Source organism: Miniopterus schreibersii (genome assembly GCF_964146895.1).
Source record: "Miniopterus schreibersii genome assembly, chromosome: 3".
NCBI classification, from domain to species: Eukaryota; Metazoa; Chordata; class Mammalia; order Chiroptera; family Miniopteridae; genus Miniopterus; species Miniopterus schreibersii.
In genome coordinates, this window is record NC_138103.1 from 96,054,506 (window position 1) to 96,070,249 (window position 15,744).

General features: G+C 44.9%; 1 protein-coding gene across 1 annotated transcript in view; it reads left to right on the forward strand.

The window, feature by feature from the left end:
* Positions 1-975: 975 nt before the first annotated feature.
* SLC1A3 (solute carrier family 1 member 3) overlaps positions 976-15,744 on the forward strand; it is a 67,838-nt gene continuing 53,069 nt past the window's right edge. The window contains exons 1-2 of the mRNA XM_081133247.1: positions 976-1,095; positions 2,662-2,934. Of these exons, the coding sequence (XP_080989373.1) occupies positions 2,754-2,934 (181 nt within the window). The 5' untranslated portion in view covers positions 976-1,095; positions 2,662-2,753. The remainder of the gene's footprint in view (positions 1,096-2,661; positions 2,935-15,744) is intronic.

The following is a 15,744-nucleotide window of genomic DNA, read 5'->3' on the forward strand; positions in this document are numbered from 1 at the left end:
ACAAAAATTAAGTAGATTTGCGTGAGGAATATGAGGCTTAATGCGCAGGAATACGGACCTCTGGCTGTAAGTTTAGGTGTGGGTTTTTGTTCCTATTAAACTGTTTTCTTCCCGTTAAACAAGTTCTAAGTTTTGGAACTGAGTCAGGCTCAAATTTTTTTTTTTTTTCTTAAAATCTATTTTACACAACCCATTTTCATCTTTAAGAAAAGTACACTGGAAGTGCAAGACACATTCTCAAGGCAGTGAGAAGTTTCCAATTCTTAAAAATGATGGGGGGGGGGGGAGGGGAACACATTTAGCATCCTTTACGACTGAGGCATCTACCAGCACAGCAACTGATCTTTTGAAATCACAAACCTTCCAGTGTGTATTACGCCCTCGGTCACAAAATAACTTTTACTCTGTAGTTGAGCAAAGATCCTGGTCTCTGTGCCTCTCTCACCACTGTAGTCTTTGCAAGGCAGGCGCTGAGCTAAGTCAGATTTGTCCTCCTGGAGATCCAACTGCTTACATAGAGGCAGGTCTCATCTTGCGCTTTGAGTAACTTCAGGCACATTTAAACAATTGGAATAAGCAATTGAATTGCCTTCTGGGTCTTTCCCCAAAATATCAGTCGTTGCCCCGATTCCAAAAAGAGGGGCTCTTGCACACCGGCTGTACAACCAGGCAGAAGCGCAGGCTCCCGTGTTTCTTCGCGGGGAGGAAAGGGCGCTAACGGGCGAGGGTTCGGTTCAGCCCCGGCAGAGCCCGCCCGGGCCTCGGCCGCGGGCCTCCCAGGCCCCGGGGGCGTGCGCGCCCTGCGCCCCCGCTGCGCTGCGGGTGGAAAGGGCGCGGGCGGCGCGTGAAGAGGCGCTGGGCGGACTCCGCCGCAGGCCCGCCCCGCGCCGGGGGCTCGGGGTCCGGGAGCCTCGGGCCCCCCGCCGCGCCCGCGCTGCCCCACGCCCCGCGCCCCGCCCCTTTCCTTAAGCCGCCGGGAGGGACTGGCGCGCAGAGCACATGCCCGCCCCGCTCGCCGCGCGCCCGCCGCCTGCCTGCTGCGGGGCTCGCGCTGCCGCCGCCGCGCCGCCCGCGTCCGGAGCCGCGTCGGGAACGGTGAGCCCCACGCCCCGCGGCCCTGCGGGGGTGCGTGTCGCGGTCCCCGGGCGGAGGGGGGCGCGGGGAACGCGGGCCGTCCGGGTAGCTGAGGTCCGCGCCGCTGATCCAGCGCCAGGGGCGCGCGGTGCGTCTTTGCGCCGCGTCCTGTGTTCATTTGGGGGGTGGTCGTGCAGGGCGAGGAGGGCAGCTTGGGGGCCCACGTCTAGAAGACGGGCAGGGCTGAGCTGGTCTGTTTCAGAGTGACCGGTAAAAGGGAATCGGAGATTAGGAGAGAGGAAAAAAGAAAAATTTAAAAAATCAGGTCTCTGGCGTCTCCTTCATCACTTCTCCGTAAATTTTTAATCTTGCAGCGAGGTGTTAAAAAACGTGTAGGGCTTATGATCGCTGATGCCACCCTGTAATTTTACTTAAAAGTCAACGCTGTTAAGCAAGTCTTTTTTTTTTTTTTTTTCACACTTGGATTTGCCAAAGCTCCCGAGTTGTTTCCAGTTGCCTCCCCCACGGCGCACACGCTGGCTGCCGCGCTGCCAGATCCACACGTCCACGGGCGCGGCTGATTTTTTTTTTCTTGGCTTGATCAATGGTAAAGATTAAGGATTAGAAATCTTGTAAAACAGCAGGAGGTATCCCTGGCTTTTTCAAAACTGAGGATTTCCCTCTCTGCAAAGATTTAATTAGATATGTTTCAACAACCCAGGAACACTTTAAAGAAACTAGAAACCACGCACAGTAATGTTTGGAATGAAAGTTGGATTCATCTCATCTGCTCTAGAAATACTAAAATTAAAATACTTAGAAGTTAGGATAGTTTCCTCAGAAGACCTCAGTGTGTTTGCCACAAAGACAAATAAATACTACTTTGTACTTCTACTTGTAACAGAAATGAAAATTAATTATGATTTCTGATCATTTATAGATGTGCCCAGAGTACTTTTCTTATTTCACAGAAAAAATTTAAAAGTTACCTTGTGAAACAGTCAACTGGATTTCCCAAGTCCTGCGGCTACTTGTGTTCTTTTCATGGCCATATTTGCTAGTAGATATTATGATGGTTTTTTTAATGAAGAAAATAGTTTATTTTATACAACAGAACGCTCCGACTGAAATATCAATACCTTAATTCACCTTATTGACCTGGTTATGCCTTCACCATGTATACAACATAAGCCATCAAGTAATTATTGAGTGTTTCCTATACATTCAATTCAATTGGACATTTATTGAAGGTGAACACTGTGCAGAGCACTCAGCTAGATTCTGAGGGATAGGGTGGGGGTAGGGCGTCCTCAATCAACCCAGCTCTGATGAATTTTTTTTATAGCCCCATTGGAGGGCGAAAGATAGATTTTTAAAAATAGAACACAGGTTTCTGCGTATATATTCTGAGTTTATGCACATTTCTCGCATGTGGTCCGTAAAATATGCGCAGTCTAGGCACTGTAACTCCAGCCCTTGATTCTTCCTGAGGTTATACAGTTTGCCAACAGCTTCTTCTGGTGTGGAGCTCACTGACTTCTCGCCGCCGGAGATGTAACTCTTGTCTCTCTCTCTCTCCCGCTCTAGCTGTGTTCTCAAACACCAAAGAGGTCCGGCTTTCTGGGGGTGATCCCGAGACACTGAAGTGCAAAGAAGAGATCCTCCTAGAGAAGTAAAATATGACCAAAAGCAATGGAGAAGAGCCCAGGGTGGGAGGCAGGATGCAGAGATTCCAGCAAGGAGTCCGGAAACGCACCCTCTTGGCCAAGAAGAAAGTGCAGAACATCACAAAGGAGGATGTTAAAAATTACCTGTTTCGGAATGCTTTTGTGCTGCTCACTGTCACCGCTGTCATTGTGGGTAAGTCATTTGATAACAACCAAAAAAAAAACACTGGATTTTGTTCCTCTGGGGCATCTGGCTGCCTGGGAATCTTAACAGATGGACTGATTGTAGGTATTCAAAATGCTAGCCCAGGCTTTCCTCCGGCTTTGAAGATCCCCGCCCATGAAAGGACTGTCCGTTGGCATGTTTGGAGCAACAAACACGTGGGAATCTGAAAGAAGCATCAGTAGGCATTATGCAAATCGATTGATTGATTGTGTGGAAAGGGAAGTAGATCATATGTTTTCCCAACTCACATAAGGACAAAAGCATAATCATTTAATCATTAGGCCTGAGCAATTAAATAACAAAGAAAACGACCAAGCACGCTAGATTTGGCCAAAATGTAATCATTCTACAATGTCACTTTCACTTAAAGCTGATTTATATAATTAGTACACCCAAAATGAGATGCAGGTCCCTAGGAGTAATTATATTCTAACTGCTGTAGACTTGAGTATCCAACATTTAGACGTAAAGTCTGAATCTTTTAATGTGTTTGCACTCTCTCATAAAGTGACTGGGAAAGGCAAATCGGGGAAAATGTTAACACAGGTCTCTTTCATTCATTGCCTTGAGGCGCCTGCCGTAAATAGCTATACCTTTTCTGAAACATTTCAGCCCCTTACAAATTCAGCATGGTCGACAGCAATCTGTACAAATAAAACATTATTGTTTTGTTTGATGCATTGGTATCTGAAATCATAGTTTATTACTTATGAGTGGCACTGATCCTACCTTAAAATATAGCTGAAAAAAACTACTTACATACTTGGAACTTTTGACTGACCCCATATAGAAATCCTTTGGCTGATAAACATGTAAGTCAATGCTATGCTATAAAAAAAAACAAAAAAAACTTTAACTTAAATTTCTAATAATCTGTCACCCAAAAAAGGCATTTGTGTACAGTTTCAATCTCTACTTTGGTGTTTGGCAAGATCTCCATCAAATATAAAGAGGTAATGACAATAAAAACTAAGAAAATTCTGTAGTCTGTACATGTAATTATAACTTTACCCCCCAAAATAGGATTCTTAAATTGCAGATAAGTAGGAATACAGTGGAACAGTAGTTTGTCACGATACCTTAGATGTATTGCATGTCAACATTTCGGCTTCTTTCAGTAATAGTTGGTGATTGATGACTTTCGTTCATTGTAGAGATGTCCAAAGACAAGGTGTCCCAGTTGACGCAGGGAAGTAATGGCTTTCTTTAGTAGGTTCCCAGATTTGAATACATTCCTGGAAGAAGTATTTCAGTACAGTGTCACTGTCTCGGAATAAATGCTGTATGCTCACCTCGTTTATTGCTTTGAATTGCGGTCGTTGTCAAGACAAGCAATAGCTGCACAGTAATAGTGAACGTTATATAGTACTATCCTAGGTGTTGTGTATATATTGGCTTACATATTCCTTAAACAAGCCTGTGCAGTGAGTGGGTAGGGATGAGTTCTGTGATCTTTATTTTATAGATGAGGAGACTGAACATGGAGAGATCAAGTAACTTGACCAAACACATGCAGCTAGTGAATGCTAGAGCTGGAAGCCAAACTCAGGCTGTCTCCTGCCAGAGGCCATTCTCTTAACCACTCTGCCATCCCGCCTCTCTGCTCTGCTGACTAGTTGACATCTCATTAGAGATGCCAGGTGGGGAAATGTTGTTATGTCTTGGTGGAGGCCAATGAGCAAGCAGTGCTTATTGCATTCATACAGCATTGCCATTTTACTATGTGATTTACCCGTTTAAACTCAGCAAAAAACTAATAAATCTCCTACAAATGATTAAACCACATCCCTCTCATTCACTTAACAAATACCCATTTATTTTGCAATCCTATACGTATAATAACAGACCTCAGTGATACTGGGGTATGTTTGGAAAAGATGCAGAAACACTTATTCAAAATGGTATTCTAAACACCAGAAGAGCTCAATTTCTAGGATGGAAATGTTTCAGTTAAAGAATAGGGGAACGGAGCCTGGCCTGCCTAGCTCAGTGGTTGAGTGTCGACATATGAACCAGGAGGTCCAGGTTCGATTCCCGGTCAGGGCACAGGCCTGGGTTGTGGGCTCCATCCCCAGTAGGGGACGTGCAGCCAATCATGACACTCTCATCACTGATGTTTCCATCTCTCTCCCTCCCCCTTCCTCTCTCTGAAATCAATAAAATAAAATAAAATGTAAGAAAAGAAAAAATGAATATGGGAACGGCAAGTTATAAAACCTGAGCATAGAAAGCAGACTGGTGGAGAAGGAAGTTCAGGATTACGAACAAGTAACGTCTCTAGTAGAAGGAAGGTAATGCCAGAATTAAAGACTCCACTTTCTCTGCGAGTTCTGCGATCATTTCCTAGCCCAAGGAGGACTTTCCTAAGATTGGTGAGAGCTGCAGCGAGTCGGCTGAGCTGGGGTAGATACCTTGGCAGGATGCCCTCGCGGTTGGCTTTTCTAATGGAAACCGAGGAGGTGGAAGTAACAAGAAGACACTCACAAAGAAACATGAAAAGAGCTCATTGACAGTCAGAGAGACCACTGGGTCTGCACCAAAGACTTGGAATCACAAATAGACAGCTTAGTAGCAAACAGTTCGGAGAGAAGGAAGGACCCTTCAGTTATCTGTTGGTGCATCTTCCATTGAGGGCTCTGGAAACAAAGGCTCCGTTCAGCTGGTCACTGGGCACCATGTCTACATCAGCGCCAAAAGGAATGATAGGAGAGGACATGTCTAAACATCAGTTGTCAAAGTAATATTGAAACAATAAAAATAAAATAAATTTAAAAAGAAAAAATAAATAAACATCAATTCTCTAATTTATTTGCTACAGGGTAGAAATAAACTGGAAAGATGCTAGCAAAGAATAAAATAGTCATTTGCCCCAAAGATAAGGTAAGAACTATAGCTATTACTTAGTTTTCAAATTCTTAAGTTTTAATCACTTAAAAGTAAAAAAAAAAAAAAAAAGGGGGGGGCTCAGAAAACCTTTGTATTGGGGTAAATTTTTGTTCAGTCTGTTTTGTCTTTTAGAAATAAATGTACCTTTAGTATGTAGAAATGGAAACTAGAAAATATTATGGAGGAGTAGAGAGACATGGGAATTTTTTATTCAGCATAAAGCAGAGAATTGTAAATATTTTACACCAATTCCTCTGCAAGCGCAGGCATAGAACCACATGTGCGACCTGTCATTTCCAAGCGATGACATTTCTGATGTCATTTCTAAGTGACGTCCAAGTCCGAGTGTGCCATGTCCATGTGACAAAACCCATGTAATAGGAGCAGGTTAGCCACCTGAGAGAAGGCAGTGCCAAGTGCGAAGTCCCTGTAAGAGTTCACTATTAAAGTGTTGGACGAAGTGCCTTCCAGTGCTGCCGCAGACATCTGTCTGACAGGCCTCACTCGGAAGAGTGGTTTCTGTCTTTCTTCCTCCAGGAAGAACTTTCTTGTTTCAAATCGTGGTGAGCTGTATTAGAGTAACCTCAGACATCTCGCTGAAAGACATGGGAAGTCCTTTGTCATGTTCATATCACAGAATGCCTGCTCTTCCCATGTCCAGGGAATGAACAGCACAATAAAGAAAGGGATCATAAGCTCAGCTGCAAGGGGAGGGAATCTGTAAACAGAATTGCATAGAATTGGATGGTGGCTTTATCTGAAGGAACTCACAGACACCACTAGCACCTTCCCCTCCATTGGTGCACGCACGCACACACACACGCACAGACACAGTTTATGTTTGGGTTGTCCTTCATACGGGTTTGAGAGAAACTGGTGACTTTTCAGAAAAGAAAACATACCACCTAGATGTGCATAAAGCAACTTTGGCAATAAATTTAAATTGCACTAAAATTCAATGCAATTCCCTACTATCTCTGAAGGACATATGTATAAGAAACTGGTCACCTCTTGAGAAAGGAGCTGGGTGTCTGGGGAATGGGATGGAAGAAGTAGTGCTTTCCTCTAAATAACCTTTTGTATAGTTTGCCTGTGTTAACCACATTCATATATTGTCTCTTAGTATCTATGATCTGCTAAATAAATGTTGATTTTTTATAAAAAGCTTCCACGCTGTTCAGCAGTTTAGCAAATATTAAATGCTGTGTATCTGGCCCTGTGCTGGTATGAAATGGGGAGTCTGCCCTCAGGTAGTTTAGTACAAGGATGGGTAAAAATAGGATGACAAAGAAATATACAAAGCTCACAAGTAGTCATAGGGAAGTTCGTAATGCACTCAAAATGGTTTTTTAGTGAGATCATGTGATGCATGTGTTCTGCATATGCCTTTCTGTACTGGCACTGTAGAGGTTCCACTTTCGTATTAACAACCTAGATGTGCCGTGTGGAAGAAAACAAGAAGGTTCCTTAGACCTGGACTCATGTGCCAGCCACATTGTTTAGTAGCTGTGTCACCCTAAAGAAGGCCGTCACTGCTCCCGCCTCGGTCTCCTCATCTGCGGCCACCGTTGGAGTACACGCTGCGGGCTTACGCTGTGCCGAGCGCCGGCGTGGGTTCTAGTTTGTCAGCTTTATTTCGTTCTCACAGAAAGGCAGGGAGGGAGGTGCTTTTATCCTCACTGTACAGATGAGAAAACTGAAGCCCAGATTCTTATCCCACAGTTGATGATTCAGACCCACCATTCGGGCTCCAAGGTCACAATCTTATCCACCACGCTGTCCTGGGGGCTGGTCGCTGTCCTGGGGGAATGTGCATTCTTGTTTTTTTGCAGCAGTTAGGTAAGGGTGTGCCCCGAGTGTCAGCAGGAGGGATGGAAAGGAGAGGTTGAAAGGAGCCCTCTTGACAAGGGTCTTCCTGAGCCCTGGTGATTGATGGCATGCGAGCTTTGACAGAAAAGGTGGACTGCACCACAATGGTCCGGCTTCTGGCTTGGATGACCAAGGCGTGATGGTGCCACCAGTAAAGGTAGAATAGAGGAAGAAATGGGGGGGGATAATGAGTTCAGTTAAGGGCATGTTGAGTTTGAGATGAGCAATGGGGATAACAGTGTAAGAGGCTCCCCATCAAGCTTTAGAAGGTATTCTTACCGTCTCCAGACCGAGGGTGTGTTGAGTTTGAGACGTGCAATGGAAATAACAGTGCAAGAGGCTCCCCATAAAGATTTGGAAGGTATTCTTACCGTCTCCAGACTGAGCACGGACAGGTGCTGTCTTTGAATATCAAGGGAGTGATGATCAGTGAGTCGGGTCATCCTACTGCATCCACCACTGTGAGTGAGTCTGTTCTCAGAACGGTATGGACCCCAGGGCCCTTCTCTGTGACTAAAAGCAGCGTCTCCCCGGAAGGCCGCAGCGCAGTGCCCAGTGAGGCGGTTAGTTCAGCCACAAGCTCCATAGATGCGGTCAGCTGCCAGCTGCACTGAAGCGACTGGTAGTGGGACCAAACGGGCCAACTCGTGGAGTTCGTGGTGAGGGCACAGTCTGGTCCCCAGGCTGACATCCCCTCCGCTTCCCAAATCAAGGCGTCTCCACACAGGTGAACAACAGGAGTCCAGAGAGCAGATTCCTGGTTCGGATTCATGGCTTCTTCAACACTCCCTGGAAGTGGGAAGGGAGAGAGGGAGCTTCAGGAAGCTGCAGGCAGGGTGGCTCCCGGCACAGAGGGCTGGGAGGGAAGGGTTAGGGGTTCACAATGCCCTGCTCTGGAGAAGTGACCCAGGAATGAGGTGTAAGGACTCCCACCTTCCCAAAAAGCATTCGGGGGGTTGCCTCCTGTAGTGGGGAAGGAGCCCATACAGTCTCCCGGAGTGGATCAGAGCTACTAGTGGATTCAGGAGTCAGACAGTTAGGTTTATGTCCCCCTTCTGGAACTGAGCTGCTGTTTCTTCACGTGTAAAACAGAGTAATTATAACACCTCTCTGCCAAGATTTATATCTCAGTTCTGCCACTGACAACCATGTCACCTTAAATAATTTCTGTAATGCCTGGCAGGCAAAATGTCCACTGAAACTGGGAAGCCCTTATCTTTTGCTCTGGCATCAAGTGAAAATACACACTAATTTGATGAGGCTGGTCAGCAGGGAACGGAGACCCAGGGACATGGGGAGAAGACAGGGCTGGAAGGGGAGGGGACGGTCACCTGGTTTAGGGCTAGAAGTGGCTTCTGTTTCCTTGGCTAGAAAAGAGAGCCAAAGGGGTTGTAGGAAGAGACTTAATAGTTGTAAAGGGCTTTGAGAGGCCGAGATGAAAGCCTCAGAGTAAGCGATACAGTCATTATCAATCCCTCTCCTACCTGGCCTCCTGAGCCAAAGCAGAAAGCAATCCCCAGGCAGCTGTTATCGCAATCCAGACAGCTCAATGGAGGCAGCGCCTGACAGCAGATACTTCTCTCAGGAAGGCGGGAAGTTGCTGAGAAAATGTCTTCAATCAATGTTTTAACATGCTCCATAGTGCATTTTCGTTCAGACCGCTTGGGACCAGTGTGCGAGTCCACCATCTCCCTGGTGCCCCCTTTTCTCCAGTTATGATGTCTACTCCTCATTAACTGCCACCCCGTCGGATGAGATAGGGGGTTCGGGAAACTTGGGAGAAACGTTGCTGGTTTCTAGCACAGTTGGTAAAGGTTATTTTGAAGGCTTAATGTTCTGAAATTATCTCTGGATTTTATTTTGCTCTATTTTCTTCCTGCTCATTCAGATAATGGTAAAACTGAGCAGGTGATTTCAAATTTGTTTCTCTTTCAAGTGGGTAATCAAATAAGCAGGTGTGTCCAGAACAATTGCCTGCAGTCATACCTCCCACTGCTGCGATGTTACAGTCTGTCCCACCTCGCTGTACAGCAGAGTAGGTCCAGGGCAGTCCACCCCCTCCGATTAGTACCCGCGAGTGTCCAGAATGCAGCTGAGAAAGCACCCAGAGCCTGACGTCCTGGTTACAGACCCAGCTCTGCCACCAACTAACCCACTTGATGATTTAAGGCAAATCTCTGGGCCTCCTATTTTTTCAACAGCGAAGTACATTTGAACTAATGTGAACTTCCAGTTACAAAATTCTATCCTTAGAAGTCTACTTTGCCTTCCTCTAAAGCAGAGTGGGTGGGATCGGATGGACAAGTGTTTTCTTTTCTAGTCCATGACATTATACAATTGGAAGGACCTTTCTCCTATACTGACCACCTCCCAGTCCATCCTCTCTAACCTAACAAGCAGCCTCTTTCTCTTGCTTTGAATTCTTGAGGCCCATCAAGTGCCTGCTTTGGATGTGATGGCCGAGGTTTGAGGACACAGTGAGGCACAACCTCTGCAGAAGCCACTTCTGCCCTCTGCCCAGCCCTTGTAAATCAGAGGAGGGAAATCGTGGGCCTCTGTTTGTGCTATAAAGTAAACAAGGTTGGGAAGGGCCTACGCCAGTTGGAAGAGGCAACTGGAGTGTAAGCACCGTCTTTTCCAAGTTGTACATTCCAGGTGTTGGAGCGCTCGATATTTATGGAACACTGAGATGTGATCATTCATCAAGTATTTGGCCTGGCAGCTAGGTGAGCTGTGTCATTGCTGTGAGATGAAGAAACACACAGAGAACTTCAGAACACAAAGTTCAGCCATTGTGCCCAGCGAGGAAAGAAATTATGAGTTTATGTCAAGCGTCAGTGCCGTCAAAATTGCCCAGAGCTCATTCCCTAGACCAAGAATATTCCCACCACTATGCCCCATCAAGAGATATACTCAGGTAGTTTTGAAACCCAACAGAAAAGAATAAAAAAAGCACCAGAACCAGATAAAGGAAGGTACACCCTGGCCAAAGGCACTCCTTTTTCTCTGTATCATATCAAAGATTGGAAGGTAAATTTAGGAGCAGCCAGTTGAAAGGCACACTTAGGTTTTGAATTTCAAGACGGAGTTTCTGTCTCCAGAGAGGGCAACTCCATTCTTCTTGTCCCCAAAGAGACGTCTCTAGTTCTCCAGCAGCGATGCCAGGCCACGAACAGCTGCCGCTTCCCAGGGAGAAAACAGTGGGCTATTAGTAAGACTCTTGTGTTCAGGATCTTGTAAGATGAAGCGCATTTGTCCTTAATGAGATTAGCGATGGGCAATTGCTGCCCTTCTCAGCCCCCCAAAATGGTCCCTGCTTTTAGACTCATTGTATCACTTGAAATTCCATCTTTAAAGCAACGAAGGCGAAACCCCAGGGATATATATGCTTGCTGGTGTCTTCTGCTTACTGATGAAGGTGAAGGCATCAAGAAGGAAATTATGAGTCTCTTAAGAGACTTCCTCTGACCAAAGTTGTCTTCCTATCTATTTATTTTTGTGTTCTTAGATTTGCTTTTTTAAGGCAAATGAAGTAGTCACATAAACAAAGCTGAGACTCCAAGCCGAGACTTGCCAGGGCCTGGTGTGCTCTGGCGCTGCGGGCTTCGCAGTGTGATGGGTGGTGCGCGAGCATGTTACCTGGCCAGTGGCTGGCAGTGTTTTCCAGCCTTGCTTTCCCGCAGCTCCAGCGGCTAACTGGTTGGAGCAGCCCATAAGCCTATAATGACTGAGGTCAAAGTTTTTTCTAGATTCGCTTCCTGGTCTCCAGAAAAACGCTGTTCGGCCAGAAAGTGATCCACTCACCATGTGACTTTCCTCTTCGTGGCCCAAATTAAGTAAACTCATTGTGAAAGTGAATTAAAGCAGGACTGGGGAGAAACCAACCCAGACCCAAAGTGACTTTTGAGAAAGATCGAAGCATCGAGCAGAAAAGATGTAGAATACAATCCAGTCAGATTTGTTTTTAATTGTGGGCCATTTCTTTTTGCTTATTTATTTTGTTATTTTACTTATGAAATGAATAAAGGCATACTGCCCCAAATAAAAAAGTACAGAACGGTATAGAATGAAAGAGTGGAAGAAGTCCACCCACCCATGTCCCCAGGTATTTGGTTTACTCTGTTATCAGTTTCTTGTGTGCCATTAGACTTCTTTTATGAGCATAAAAATAAACACTTTTTTTTTTTGCCTTTTATATACAAATAATAGTATAGTATATATAGCCCACTTCACTTGTTGCTTTTTTTTTTTTTAACTTTACAATATCTCTTGGATATCACTCCTAACTAGCACATAAAAAGCCTCCTCTTTCTGTCGTGGGGCTGCATTGCATGGGTGCACCATGTGGTATTTAAGCAGTTCCCAGTCAATGGACACCTAAGTTGTTTGCAACCCTTAGATATTATTTTCTTAATGGTATAATAAATATTTTCAGTATAAAAGTTATCCAGGTAATTGTGAGATACAGCCCTAGAAGTGAAATTGCTGAGACTAAGGGTACACATATTTGTAATTTTGACAATATTGCTAATTTATACCCCATAGAGGTTGTAATTTACTCTTCCAAATCATGGAATTTAAAAAAAAAAGCTTGGCCCACTATCGGGATGAATGGACTTTGCCATTTGTGGGCTGCCAAGCATGTGACACACAAGCAAAAGACAAAGGGGAACTTAGAAATTTTATATATATTTCTTTTCCAGTTTCTACTCACTCAGAACAAGATTTTTGACCAGAAAGGAGATTAACAGGTTCTGATGATCTTATTTCTGATGATTGTTGTGTCTCAAATAGAAGATATTTTTAAATGACAATGGCTTGGACCTTTAAAAGCCCTGTGGGATTATTTGTAAATTAAATTACCATTCCACATAGCCTGTGTTAGTGCAGTGCTAAGAGAGCACCGGGCCTTTCGGAACTGCACGGTTCCTCTGGTACAGTGGTCTCTCTAGTTGCCTGCCGTGTGGACCTGAATTTGCACCTGCACCCCACTTGGTCACCAGTCACTCGGGGCTGGTTCATCTGGACACCACGGGGGGAGCAAGTCTGCAGCAGGTACTTCCCACCTCCAGCCACAGGAAATGCCAAAGGACAAAAGAATGGTTTCTGAAGGACGTGGGAACTGGGTGGTGGCGAAAGGTTGCCTCAAACAGTGGCTTCGCACCAGGAAATGCCTGGAAGACTGGGCTGAAACAAAAGGTCAGGGACCAGCAGACCCCTTTGCAGGTAAATTCATCATTAAGCCTTTGCCCTCTTTGTGAGAACAACCTAATGGAACTTCATGGCCACCAGCTTCATCAGGCTGGCAGGGGACAGGCTTCTGACTTCCCCAAGTTGGGCTGAGTTCTGAAGTAGAGGCTTGTATTCGATCTCTCAGATAGTTAGTTATTGCTTACCTGCCGTAATAACTGTAATGGCAGAATTGCTGTGGCATTTTTTGACGTACGTGCTTTCGTATGCATTATCCAGGACTTTAGAAACCATCAGAAGCCACGTGAACTCCTATGAAGCAGCTAAGCTTTATAATGCTTTTTTGGTTTACATGGTTTCTTTCAAACTCAGAACATTTAGCTGAGAATATTAAAGTTCAAAAGAATGTTAGGTGCTGCCTATTCCTATCGATCCCTCCCATTTTTCAGATTAAAAAAAAAAAAAGCCTCAAAATAATCATGTGATTTGAAGATACGGGCTGTGGAAACAGGCAGATTAAAGTTTGAGACCGCATCCTGCCAACATCACCTAGTGGCCACGTAACCTTGGACAAATGGCTTATTCTTTCTAGGGCCCAGTCTCCTCACCTATAAGATGATGATATTAAATCCTGTAGGTTATATATGAAGGTAAAATCACTTAAGTTAAGTATTTATTAGCATAATTCACTGGGGCAGTATCAGGTCCAGAAACCTCATCTCTGACTCTCAGCATCAATCACACCTGCTGGTCTTCATGTTCAAAAAAACCTGCCTTGTGAGAGAATTAGAGATCGGGAGCTATCGCTCCTACTTTGTGAATCTAGACAGCTAAGCATAAGAGAAATCAGATCAGTCAAGAACCAGTTCCACAGATCATGAGAGAGAAACCGTGGTTTGGAAGAGGGATGTTCCTAAGAGCAGGTTTCTATGCTCACAGAGGGCAATAGGGGATAAGATTTACTGTGTAACAAAATGATTCCTCCATCCAAGAAACCGATCAACACGAGCAGGGGGACAGGCGCTCATGAGCACTGGTCATCTGGAAGGGCACAGTCACCCTGTTCATTCATTCAACAATATATTGAGCACCTACTATGCCACGAACTGTTTTGAGGGCTTAATATACAGTGAACAAAACTGAAAACACAAAAATAAAAACTCTGATCTTGTGGAGGTAATATTTTAGCGGGCAGAGACTATAATAAACAACAAGCATAATAAGTTAGAAAATTATATTGTATTTTGGAAGGTGATTAAAAACTACTGAAAGAAATAAAGCCAGATAAGGGAGAAGAAAGTTCAGGGCAGGCCTTCTGAAGAAAGACGACATGGGAACGGTCATAAAGGAAGTAAGTCTGTGACTATCTGGGAAGAGTGCTCTAGGCAGAAAGAAGAGCCATAAAGTGGGATCGTGTCAACAAGGAGGCAGATGTTGAAACGGGAGGCGGAGCAGAGGAGGAGATGAGTTCTGAGTACAGTGGAGCGAGGGGAGCAGGCCAGGTTACAGGCACTGCATGGCCTTAGGCTTTCACTGCACGTGAGATGGACCTGTGGAGGGAGCAGAGAGGAGTGGCTTCCTGATGTAGGTTTTAAAAGGGTCCCTCTGGGTATTATGCTGGAAATAGACTGGGGGGGGGGGGGGGAAGTGGAAGCAGGGAAACCAGTTAGAAGGCTACCGCAGTAGACCAGGCAAAAAAGGGGGTGATGTTTAAATCTTGGAGCTTTCTTTGTTTATAAATTAGGATATGGGGGGGGGGGGGGACTGAGGCATGTAGGAGGTCACATAGAGAGGTAAAGGCAGGGCTAGGACTAGAATCCCAACATCACCTAGTCACCGAACATCTAGAGAGCATCTTCTCTATGAGCTTGTCTACACCACAGGAGAAGTGGCTTGGTGAGGAGGCTTAGAGACTTTGCATGTTAGATCCCTAACCACTCTGTGTAGCTCACTTGTGAGTGAAAGTGGGACTGTGACTTTGCTTGTAACCAAGAGAGAATGGCAAAGGTGATGGATGTCACTCAGCAACTTTGCTACATCATATAGCACATCTAATACATTACATCTCATGATAGTTGTAACCTTGAGACAAAGCAGTGCTAGGTTTGTTTTATTGTTGTTACAAAAATGAAAAAATTCCTAGCTGAGAAATAGCCATATTTTGTCATTTAAGACCAGTGATCCACTGTCAATGAAAATATTTCATACTAATATTTCCATGTGCCATCTTTCATACGACTAGACAGTATGGTCCCCTTTCTGGCTAAAGATCGACAGGCCGTGTTTCTTCTGAGTGTGAGTTTAAATGCCCGTTGGCTGGTGTGCAGTGTACAGCTGGCAGAACTGGTGGACCCATCTCAGGTGGAGCTTTGGTAGTTTTCCTACAGCCAGCCTCAGAATCTGAGGCCTTTCAAGATCAATGCCACTGTTACTTTCAGATTCTCTTCTGGCATCTGGGCAATTGGCGGGCATCATCTCTTTTTCTGGAGAGTTTTGCATTCTGAGTAATAATTCTAGAAGGCATTGGTCTGCCAGTCTGCTCATGACACACTTTGGAGAAGAGGTAGGAACTTTAGTAATATTTCACTATTTCAAACTCCAGCATTTACCAAAAGATAAACTGGGTGATTTGGTCTAAATTTTACTTCAAATTGTGCCTCGGTCTTTTACTCTTAAATATTTTCTAGCTTTTTAATATTTTCAGGGGGGTTCAAATTAAATATGGACCAAATTCTTAAAATAGGTCTTTAGCTTTTAACTTGTGTGTGTTTGGGTTTCAAAAGCAAGCCGCTGATGGCTTCTCCCTGGGGCTCCAGTGTGCACACTGTGTCT